A 12,410-nucleotide genomic window follows, 5' to 3' on the forward strand; every position below is an offset into this window, starting at 1 on the left:
ATCTACAGGTCATTCATATTAGGCGCAAGCGATTACATCTCAGTCTCTGAAGGTCTCCTACAAACCTACAACGGCGCATGGCCATGCTTATGCACCCATGTAAATCAGAGAGGCCCGCGAGGGCTTGTACGTCCACGGCCTCATATTCAAAACACATTCTTTATTAAACGTTCTTCGAGCGGGAACAATTCAACCCTGTCCGTCCCTGGGTGCCCTAGCGCCTAAGCGCACCCAAAGGGTGCAACGCGACGGTAGCGCACGCGGCTGACAACGGCGGTATAAGCGCGCCGTTTCACCTTGAGAGAGGTGTGGGCGAATAGCTCACATTCTTTCGCCCCTGCGATCCGATCGAGGCAGGCGCGCTGCGCGCAGGCCTTGGTGTCCGCTTCACGGCTGGGACTCGGCCACTTGGCCGGAATCGACGCTGGCCACAAGGCGCACATGCTTTCGCCCTGACCGTCCCACATGCGAGGGTCTCGCAGCAGCATTCACTACTCTGTGTCCGCCTATAGGGACGGCAAGTAAACGTTGCCCCTGGAAATCGCACACGCGAAGGGCGCCTCCGCTTTCAGCCACATCTATCGCCGTTAAGACGTGCAAGCTTAGAAAAGCGTCTACTTCATATGTTACACCCGGTCGCCGCGCCGATATGCGAGCGAGGGTGCTGAGTGACACGCGGTTACGGGAAATGCCATAAGAAAAACCGCGACTATCTATTCTGCCAGTGTACTTTGTTGTCCGAGTGCAGCAGTGTTCAGTGTTTACGCAACGATGTTCTGAAGCGCGAAGTGATTCGTTGAGTGACACCCATCATCGAGTTTGGGTTCACCACTTTCGTCGTACCGTCTCTATTAGTGGGCGGTGTCTTTTATTCATAGCTAGCTCGCTGCGTTCTAAGTTTGTAGGGAAGCTCCCCCAGTGTTGTATTAACCGAAGTTGTACTTCCAGGCAGAGCTAGCGTCGGCAAGGGTCTCGCGTCGTGCGGATGCTTCTTGTGTCAGCTTATCTCGAGTTCTGGGTGCCGCGTATAGCTTGAGGCGATGATTTCTGCTTAGATAGAAAATACCTTTAGTCACACTGGAGATCTTTCACAATGCTAAATCGCGCTTGAGCCAGTTCTCTATGCGCCGTGCACCTGTGACCGCGCTGTACGTTGGCGTCTGGCAGCCCCAGACAAACTGAAACGAGAAAGTTTACTAGGAGAAATGAAGTACGAACATATTAGGAAAGAAGGGTTCGCAATAATCTCAAGTTACCGATAAAATAGCTGGAAAAAAAGATGAGAAGAGGTTTTCCACTAACAACCCTCGCAACGACTTAAGTGCTACGTGCGATGTTCAAAGCTATCGACTTTCAGCTTATGCGTTTGGATTCACAGAATCAAACAGGGCCTCGCATGCTTAACAGAAAACCGTTATACTGAAATGACTACAAGAGTTGTGTGCACATGACGTGGTTGATTTGCTTATCAACTACTTGATATGACACTCAGTGTGTACGCGACATTCCAGGCTTATTTCAACAGAATAATTTCCGAGCAAAAAAAAAAAAAAAAAAAAACTGCCGTGAGGACCCACCCAAGCATTAATGCATGAAGCTCCACCTTAGCTAAGAAGATCTCAATAATACAAAAGCAAAAAAAAAAAAAAAAAAAACAGCAGCTCTCATTTTCGGTTTGTTAACAGCCATTCAAGCGAAAGCTGCTTAAGACGTCACAACAGGTCTGTCAACGACCCTTCCCTCACCACAGGCGCACCCTCCCCTTTAACGCCTCGTTCCTATTAGCACCTCGGCCCAGACAGGCGCTGTCAGGCTGACAGAAGCATGCTGCGCTGACGTTCCATTAACCCATGTGCCAGACGAGTGTCGCACGCGAAACCAAGCAATCCTTAACCACTCCTTTCTCATCAAACCGCACAGGTGCCGCGTGAACTTGTCTTTGTGAGGTAACGCACCGAACGATACGCAGTGCGTAAATCTTGGAGGTCACCAAGAAACGACGTACGCCGTTTTCCATCCAGTCAGGAAGCATTGACATGGCTTAACCGTGTTGCCACGTTGTGCTGAACTAAAGAACTGGTTCTCGTTGATAGCTTTCGAAATAGAGGAACCTAATCTACGATGCCCTCATTTACCCTGGGAGAACAAACAGACCACCCGCTCTGTTTGTTTATCGACAAAGAGACCAGAAGGGGTATCAGTGGAGAGTTGAGGAATCTATACTATATCAAAACTCCCTGCACGCTAGCTATTCCCGCCGGTCAGGTTACTATTACTAGATTGAAGCACCCTGTTCCCATTTTGCGTTTTGTTTTTTCTCTCTCTCTCGCGCGTATTTACCGCACTGTATGCGTATTACCTACGGAGATGACCGCTATTTCTTGTTTGTAAACAACTCGCACTTTGTGATGGCGAGCATCGATAAGAGAAATGGAGGGGGGTCAACGGGCAGCAGCATGAGCGCATTCATGTGGGCGCTCACTGGGCGCACGAAGAAATGGGACACTATTCATAGCATTGCGTCCCCAATCCTCGCAAGGTCTTCGGCCAATTTCCTCGCTCCCTGAATGATGGCGACAAATCCCCGCAGGGCTTCGCGTAAGCGATCGCTTCTTTTGCTGCATTCGTCTTAGCGCGTTCGACACACCTGACCGCGAAAACGCTTCGGACGAAGTTTTGCTCTTCGCCACGTAAGCGTACCAGACCTCGGTTAAACATGTAGGCTTCACCTTGTTACGCGTATAATTCAGTGATTATTTCGCCTGTCGAGGGCCTCGTTTCTTCCTTTACTTTCCGCTTTTAGTTTAGTTCATGTGCGCAATTAGGACAGACAAAATGCCGAGCAAATTATACTTTTTTTTTAATGTGACCGGCTGCAACGTCTCCGCGCGGTAGGCCATACATAAAGCAAAGTAAGCGCTTTCTGTCCTATAGGAGGTATGCTCCAGTGATCTGCCTTTGCTGTACAATCTAATTATTTTTATTCGTGATTATGGATTGGCTACGGTGCGCACGGCATCCTAGTACAACGAATGCGAACACTGACACTGCATACTTCCGACGTACCTTTGGCACCAGCGATTTCGAACTCCAACGTCACCTGTCTGAACTATCAGGTGGACGCCCGAGTCGTAAGAAACATTACTTCTGCGCCTTTTTGAACCGCTCATGCGACGATTTATTAGGTGCATTCCTGTACTTTTCTGAGAACATCGATGTAAGTTTTCTGGTTAGACAAGCACGAGTATCTGCAGGCTTATACTGAGAAAGTTATAGGTAATAATAGTTTTAATTATCTTACTAACTGTAGATGGGGCACATGTTTCTCAGTATCTTTCTTTCTTTTTTTCATTCACCGCTCATTCAACGATTACTTTCCCTGTTTGGAGTAGTCATGCTTTGGTCTTGCAGACCGAGCAGAGTGACCTTTATTATCTAGGTTGTTAGCAAGCAGCTTTGACGAGCGTTGTTTCGCTCGCACGAACGACTATAGCGCGGCACTGGTTCGAAGTACCTAATATAAAGCATCTGCAGTATTCTCGAAGAATGGAACTGTGAAAACAGTAGCTGTATTCCAGGCTGCAAAACATTGCATACCATGGGAGCCATAAGGCTCACTGAAGAAGTTAAACCTCCACCTCCTCCTCATCCTCTCCCCCACTGCAATATGATAAGTCCTCGCTTTTCCCCAGATAGTGTGGTACATAGATAATTTGCATGCTAACAAAAAAAAAAGGACATTAAAAAGTCAAATGCTTGAGAACTGAAGACGCTGTTCACCAGTTTACCTAGCTAGGAGCCGTTTGCTACATAGATGGGGCCTAAAGCGCTGCCGCGCATCCTCATAGACCAAGCATAATCGCACAAATGCCCTTTACGCGCTCTTTAACGTTCTTACGAAAAGCAAATGTACAAGCAACATGACGGAGTACACTTTTTATATGAGTGAACTATATCTTGAGTTCTCTTTTTGTACGAGCGATTTTCTCCTCTGTGTATTGAATAGTTACCACGTGTTAACTATATGATACACCCAGAAGAAGACAGCGCTTTTTGAAAATGCGGTTACATAACCAATAATAGAGTTCTTAGTGTAAAACTAGTGCCTTCATTTATATTGCTCATATCTGCACGCTTGAACGCAAGGCATCACCTTGTCTCATTCGTGGTCTATCCTGATATCGTGGGTGAATTCATCTTTCAGCTCATGCTATGAATACGAGCCAGTCTCGCTAGCTAAGTAATACTCTTTTACTTCATTAAGCTTTATTATGTCATAAAACTGAGATTCTGCTCTTCCTCTCTTCCTTGGCAGGCATCAGCGAGCCCCGTGCCGCCAAGGACGGTGGTCCCCTGCCCAACGCTCGAATGGTCAGTTTCCTGGTGCACCACGACGTCAGCGAACACGACCGCCGCGTGCGGAACCTGCTCGTCGCCATGGGGCAGATGTTGGACCACGATTTGACGCTCGCTGCACCAACGCTCGGTGAGTGACTTGAGAGCGGCACTCAACAACCGTTTCAATTCTTCCGGTTTGGGTTATAGGGTTTAACGTACGTCGAAGCAACTCAGACTATGCGGGATGCCGCAGTGGAGGGCTCCGGAAAGTTCGACCGATCTGCGGTTCATTACCGTCCACTGACATCGCATAGTATACACGAGCGCCTCGTTTTTAAAGTATATCGAAAAACGGCAGCCAAACGGTGGTTTGGTACCTCATCCTTGAGTAGAGTAGTCGAGCACCCTAACCACTGCCAATACGGAGTTTTTCTTCTTCTTTTTTTTTATTCTTATAAAGCTACGATTACAGTCAAGCGTGGCGTACAAAGTGGCAGCAAGATTAACTGCAAGCATTTGGGATGTAGCATTCCGTCACTGTTTGGTAATTTATTGTTTATTGCGGTGTTTCTTTCGGGGGTGCCGAGGGAAATGTTTAGGCAATATTTCCGCACTAACGTCGATCATTTTTTGGACTGAGAGGTTTATGGGGACGCGTCGACAATAAACAAGCCGAACAGCCTAATCATGGGGACTAAAAAACAGCAGCCCGATGCAGGCCGTCAACTGCTGCCGATAGTTGAGGCAAACTATACATGGCGGTATGTTCTACAAGAACTTGTACGCAATGCGCCTCACGACGTCGAGTGTGCTGGAATCGTAGAAGAACGTCATCATTGTCTTAATCCAGAGAAAGAAAGAAAGAAAGAGAGAGAGAGAGAGAGAGAGAGAGAGAGAGAGAGAGACACCAAGGACATGACAATGTAGATATCGATCAGCTTACTGCCCGTTGCGAACAAGGCGTTGACACAATTATTCAGTAATAGCATTTGACTGCAAATATGGACATGCATAAAAGAACGTACATGCATAAAAGCACTGTAAGAGATTCACAGCAATTGCAAAGTCGCCATTATCCTCCATCAGCAAAGTGATAAAATCCAAATCACGAAGGGTGTTAGGCTGGTAAGCACGACTTATTCCCCATTCGTTACAGAAAGTACATTGCGAACAGTTATGGATGAGTCAGTGGAAGATACTTAATTCCCCGATGACGTTGCCTGGCTAAGTAACTTAGAAGACGTATTATAAAGCGCTGCCATGAACATGTCCAAAATAAAGCAGAACGAGTGGAAAGCTGAAAACGAAAGTATATTCAACAGTCACGGAAATGAGGAGGGGGAGAAAACATTTATTTACGCTGAAATGATTTGGGAAAGGGAGGTGCGTATAGTTGTGGCGCTGAGTGGTAGACAATATTCCGGGACGCCATTGGCCGCCGCCGCTGCCCCAGCTCTCTGGACCAGGACACGCTGGGCCTCCAGGTCCGAGCTGGAGAGGGCCGCCTCCCAGCCCTCCCTAGTTGCCTGTTTTATAACTTTTATATTTGTGTTTTGCTGACAGGCCCACACCATGCAGTATAGGCCAGCATACTGCCCCCAGATTTTGCCTATCCGTGAATGCCGGGTATATGTGTTTTAGAAAACACCCGGTTTGGAGCCGTCTAAGATGGCACTCCTCAGATCTGTCGAGACCTTTGGCGGGTAGCCCTCCTGCAGAGGCGTAAATGATTTGTAATCTAAAGCAATTAAAGATACGCAGTGAAGCACTGGAAGTCACCAGGGGACACACACACACGCGCACGCACACACACACACACACACACACACACACACACACACACACACACACACACACACACACACACACACACACACACACACACACACACACACACACACACACACACACACACACACACACACACACACACACACACACACACACACACACACACACACACGCACGCACGCACGCGCACACACACACACACACACACACACACACGCACACACACACACACACACACACACACACGCACACACACACACACACACACACACGCACACACACACACGCGAGCGCGCTCGAACGCAAGCACTTTACCCATTTCTGATGGCTTCTCCAACGCTGATGTTAAAACAAAAAAGGCCTTCATGAAAACACAGAAATGAAAACGACAAAAGAGGCAAGGACAGCACACGCTTCGAGCTTCTCTAATTGCAGGAAAAGTTGCTCCCCCTTTGACTTTATGCTATTCTCTATGCTTGGCGCAGTGCACGCCACGTAACCCCGGCAGATGTCACACCGCAACAATGCAACAGTAGGGTCGACTCCCCAGAACCCCGATCCATCATTTTCTCGCGTCACAACGCTGGGTCCTTCGAACACCACCATCTCAGAAGGGAGCGGCGGCGTGGAATTGCTCACCCCTGCTCGAGACACCAGCGCCCCCTTTAACGACGACGACGCTAACGACGCAGTGAATGCTCGCTCCCCGTCGTCGTAACTAGCCCGCCCTGCGTTGCTATGAGATCCGTCCACGGCAGCGGCTCTCGCGGGCTTGCGATAATAAGTGCCCGCCGCACGCTGTGTGTAACGTTAAGAGGCTGCAAGGATGAATGCATTATACGCACCTCCTCCTCGATGGCTAACAGTTTGCTGAGGCCAGCCGGAAGACGTGGTACACACTAAACGCCGAGAGATATGCAAACCAAGCACGTCCTGTGAAGCGGCAGCGAAGAATTCAGGCCAGGTTGACTCGACTATTGGTTTTTATTCGTTTTTCTAGTCCGTAGTGCATACAGAGGCAGGTGCCTCGCGCAAAATAAAAGCAGTAGTTATATAGGTCGCTGGAAGAAGCGATCAGAGATGCATTTCGAAGTCTTCAACGCATGCGATCAGTTCAGCGAAAGGCCCCCGGTTCGTTCATTGTAGTGGTTGTAGCTGTTTACGAATTGATGAAACGATAGCGGGACTAAAGAACCGGCTATTGAAGAAGCGCTCGCTAATAGTCTCTTTGACAAAAAACAACAGCAAGAGCAAAGGAACAAGACAGAGCGCAGTCGAAACAAAGAGATCCGGACTTAACACGAGCACAGACGCGCACGCATATTTTGTGACCAAATAAAAAAAGAGAGCTCCAAGGATATCGACAAAGGATCAGCCCTATATACTATACTAAGAACAGAGAGAATGCGCTGGAATGTGTGCCACGTCTTTGACAGGTAGAAAACAAGCTACACTTTCAAAACGTGAAAACGATGAAACGAAGAAATAATGATTTATAAGCGTCAACCGAGCAAACGAATGACAACAAAATATGTGATCGAATGTGTGATCCATTCCAATAGAGGTGACCGGGCAGCTGTGTAAGAAACAACGGCGAATAGATGCCGGACTGCGCTTCTTGTTAGCTCGGCATAGGGAGGGAAATATCACTCGAACTATGTATAAATGACATTTGCTGAGAGAGAGAGAGAGAGAGCTGTTTGATCCCTTCCGTTTTTTTCCTTTAGTGGGTAAATTGCTATTCCTCATGAATTTACCACAGGGGAAAATTGAGACGAGAAATGATATTTGGCTTTCAGCTGTCTAGGACGCCTTCGCGGCATCACTCTGACGTCATATAGCCTGCGAAGCGGCAAAGCGCGGTCTGACTTTAACTTAAAGCTTCTGAAAAGGTGTGACAGCATACGGCTTTCTGTAACACGTTTTGAATATAAAACACTGCAGTCTTTATGCTCGTAGACATCTTCGGTTAACTTGTTGCTCAAAGAACACGCCCACACTCCCCCTCTCCGACCTTGTAGCCTGATTTGTAACCAGACTTTAGACTGTGCAAAGCTGCGTAAACCACCTACGCTTTAGTTTTGTTTGTTTTTCTCGTACATTGCAAATAACTTCAATGCAACGTGGCAAACTCGTCCTACGTGCCTACATGTATGGTATTGCTCTGGACACCAATGAACAGTTATTCTGCCTCAACTTTCTTTATCTGCTCAGATAGGACAGTCGCTGGCTCATGTACTCCTCGACGATGAAGTCATAAGACACCCTCTTTGAAGTTCCAACGACTCGGTACAATCTTTATTTCGTGATTTCTTACCGCCGTTAACCACATACTTAGCACAACATGGAATAAATGTTTAATTAGCGCCCTTGTACGCGAAAGGCATAGAAAGAGAGTTTTCTTATAAAACAGCGCGAAAACACAGGACTAAGCACACGGCTTCTTCTTAGTCCCTTGCCTTCGCGCTGTTTTATACGAAAATGGATAACCAACTCACCCAAACTGCCGTTGTACTATAGAAAGAGAAAATGATGGACACCTCAAGTAGGTGGGCTTGAGGAAAGTGACGATTGAGGGAATAAGGGAAGGAAGAGAAAAAAACGAAAGGTCTAATATTAATACAGATAATCAGAGCAAAGTGGGCTGGAGAATAAATTCAAGTTAATATCTTAGCTGAAGTCAAGTAGAAGAAACAAGCATGGGCAGGAGAAGTGATACAAAGTAAGACAAGCGATGGTCGTTAAGGTCAATGGAGTGGACTCCAGTGGAGGAGAGTGTGCAGGAGCGACTGTGAGTAAGGTGGGTGGATGGCATTAGGAAGTTCGAGAATACATGGCGTATGCAGCTGAAATAGAATAGGGTTAGCTGCATCATAGAGGGAATAGCAGCCTTGCGCTGGGCGTAGTTCGGATCACACTGTACACAAGGCTGTGACGCTCGCGCGAAACACTGAGGGATTGCAGTTATCATGGTATAGCCATGTAGTGTAATAAGTGAAGGTAATGAACAGCAGAAAATAAGTGGCGAAGCTTCTCATCAGTCGACTATCCTCCCAGCCTCGAAGTGCGTCAGACTTTAGGGCGCTGAATCCTCGAAAGGCGGCAGGATCAGATGAGTATACAGAGGCCATATGACTTTATAGAGTGCTTTTCCCACACTTCCATGTATAATTTTACACCCTACTGACCTACCCCCGAAGGCGTACGTCAACCCATTTGCATCACAAATCGGTGTACATGACATCGACATGTCCTAAATTACAGGATTCCTGCTTGAATAACGAAACATCAAACGACTATTACGACTGCGTATCCTAAATGTTGGGCCGTTAGCTGCGGTGTGACAATGAAATGTTTTTAGCAGACATGTCCTGCGTTTTTTTCCTCAGAGTCAGAGACTTAGTGGTGCTTCGAAATTACCTTCCTTCGAAATATCGCTTACGGCAGTGACAGTTAACTTTTGCGCCTGCTTAGACAAGCTGGTCAGCGCGTCCTTCTATGGTAGCCACCGTCTGAGTTCGTTCCGCAGTAGCCGCCCTCCGTCATCATCATCTTTCGCGTTCCTCCGTTCTCGTTATACACTTTTTCTTCCATGGCAGGCAGCAGCCGGGTTCTGCCCGTCGCCATCACCATCCAGTTGAGCATGCATCGCCTCTCCTCCTACCAACGCCACTAGACTACTCCGTCGCCTTCCATCTTTTCTCCCTGTTCCTTCTCCTAAATCCCTCGCTTCCGCTCCCCTAACCATAGTGAGGGGAATTTTCTTCTTTCCACTCGTACACCTGTCAACTGTGGCAGGTGCGATGAGGACGCCGACGACAACGGTGTGAAATCGAGGAACGAGCTAAAAGTGATAGCGCTGTAAAAAAGAAAAAAAAAAGCGCCGTTATACATGCGAACCATATTTCATATCGTACATACATTTGTATCTTGTATTCGACAGGCCTGCTACTGTCGCATACTGCTTTTTTAGCCTATTTGCCCGAATATGTGTCGCAAGCGTATGGATAGAGTGCCTGACTCGCAATCTAAGGTTAAGAGGTTCGATTACGCCAATTGCCTGCCCCAATTTTTTATTAATGACTCGTCCAATTACGATTTTCACGTCTAAGACGCCGCTGTTTCTTTTTTCTCTTTTTCTTTTGTTTTTTTGTTTTTTGTTTTGTTTTTTGTCGATCGGGACATTTAGAGCTATAGCGTAAGCAGCGCGATTTAGAGTAGGGCGATGTTAATGGTCAGGGGTTTAAGGGAACAGCGCATGCGCAGAATATTAAACGGCAAATGCGAATGGGTGTGGTCATAGGTGTGGTTAGAGTCACGTCCGCCTCTGCACTTTGACCCTATCCTAAATCTGCTTGATATTGGTGGGACGTCGCGCGGCCAATAAGATAGCCGATTTAGCGAATAGGTCTTGTGCTACGGTTTTCTTGCATTTTCTCCTTTTTTGTTTACTTTTCACATGCAATTAACAGCAATAATTCCGGGTACAGATAAAGATATGAGGCAAGCGACTTCATGCTGATACCCCTACATAATATACCTCAAAACAAGGCGGTCATTCGTTTCATATGCGTGGTGTAATGCAATTGCTTTGGGAACTTAATTGCGGCAGAAAAAAAAAATGACGTTCAAAGAGAATTCTTACGAAACGGTGAAATTGGAGTACTAATTACGAAGCTGCATCAGCAGCGGACACCGCTTCTGCAGAGAAACGATACTTCTGTGGCATCCTGCGGATGTGGCAATTTGCAACTTCTCCATTACGGTTGCGTTGATGATGCCAATGGTTAACCGCACCTTTAATCCACTGCAACCTCCATCGTGCTCACGGTAAAATATGGCACAATGAAAAATCAGCTCCGTACCTTAGCGATAATGTAAAGCGGCTTGGTTTGGTTTGGTTCAAGGGTTTCAACGTCTCAAAGCGACTCAGCTATGAGAGACGTCGTAGTGGAGAGTTCCAGAAATTTCGACCACCTGGGGTTCTTTAACGTGCACTGACACCGCACAGCGCACGGCCTCCCTGCTTTAGGTCTCCGTCGAAAAGCCGTAACCGGGATTTCTTGGGCATAGCAGTCGAGCGTCCTAACCCCTGCACCACCGCGGCGAGGGAAGGGGGGGGGGGGGGGAATTTAAAGCAGATGTTAATCATCTCTAAGACGCAAGAACTATGTTTCACCTCATATTCTGCTTGTTGTAGAAGCAAGAGGCCTCCTCCGCCAATGAGGAGAGTACATTAAATGTGTTCTTCTAGGTCAGCTTGTCTTCTGCTCGCTGCTCATGCACACGGTTGGTAAAGAGCAGAGGTAGACGCTGTCTTTGCACCGAAAGCTGAAGGAACAATAGCATTTCGCGTTGTGTTACTCTGCCTGCCACATCCGCCCTTCCAGTTCAGCATTTGCAAACGGAGAGACACGACGATTACTTCTACAGTCACTGGAACTCCAGTGAATTTAATTACTTAAGCCTTGTGGCGCCACCTCGATTTCATACCAAAAACTATTTTTTGTTAACAGACCAACATTCTTGTTAGGCTTAGGAGCGGCAGAATCGTCCCTTGGAACAAGAACTAAACAAAGTTTATTACTCTTCAATTTTGATGTAGGAGAGTTGAGAGAAAACGAAAGCCCGATGTCTGTTTACGGCGAATGAACGTACTGAGGTACACACAATTCCCTCCGAAGTCGTGAGCTTAGAAACGCGCCGCCAATCTGGAAACGCCATTATTGGTCGCCAAAGCTAAACTTAAGAAACCGCTTGCCTAACGCGAACGTACCGTAATGCTCGCTATGAAATAGCACACTTTAAAGCATGCTATCCTATATAGCAATGTGCCCCTTTTATACGAATGTGCACTCCGCAGCATCAGAGCGTCGTCTCGGTAGTCATCGCCGCTTCGGTAGTGCTGCAAAGAATTACTGAAATGGAGTATAGCAACGCCGCTATATGAACGCCAATAGTCTGGTACAAGCACGACACCAAAACCGCCAAACTAAACCATGGCTACGTCCCTCCAACACGCATTCGAACCAAGAAGCTGTGATCAGATATTGGTTTGCTTTGGTCTGGTTTGATTTATAGGAGTAACGGCCCAAAGCCAGCTCCGGCTATGAAAGATGTCGTAGTGGACAGCTCAGAGTGATTTCTGCCTCCAGGTGTTGTTTAACGTGCACTGACATCACGCAGTAGACGGACGTCTTACGTTTCGTGTCCCTCGATACGCGGCAGCCCGGCCGGAACTGTACCCGAGTCTCCCGGCTTAGCACTCAATCGCCCTAACT

The 12,410-nt window shown here is 47.3% G+C and overlaps 1 protein-coding gene across 2 annotated transcripts in view; it reads left to right on the forward strand.

Moving 5' to 3' along the window:
- The window catches only part of LOC146190683 (immunomodulatory peroxidase-like), a 153,136-nt gene that overhangs the window by 107,362 nt on the left and 33,364 nt on the right, over window positions 1–12,410 (forward strand). For both annotated transcript variants that reach the window (XM_084601066.1, XM_084601065.1), the window contains exon 5: window positions 4,316–4,486. In XM_084601066.1, the coding sequence (XP_084457192.1) occupies window positions 4,316–4,486 (171 nt within the window). The remainder of the gene's footprint in view (window positions 1–4,315; window positions 4,487–12,410) is intronic.

The sequence above is a fragment of the Amblyomma maculatum genome, chromosome 4 (assembly GCF_055883805.1).
Source record: "Amblyomma maculatum isolate TAMU_Amacu chromosome 4, ASM5588380v1, whole genome shotgun sequence".
In the NCBI taxonomy this organism is placed as follows: Eukaryota; Metazoa; Arthropoda; class Arachnida; order Ixodida; family Ixodidae; genus Amblyomma; species Amblyomma maculatum.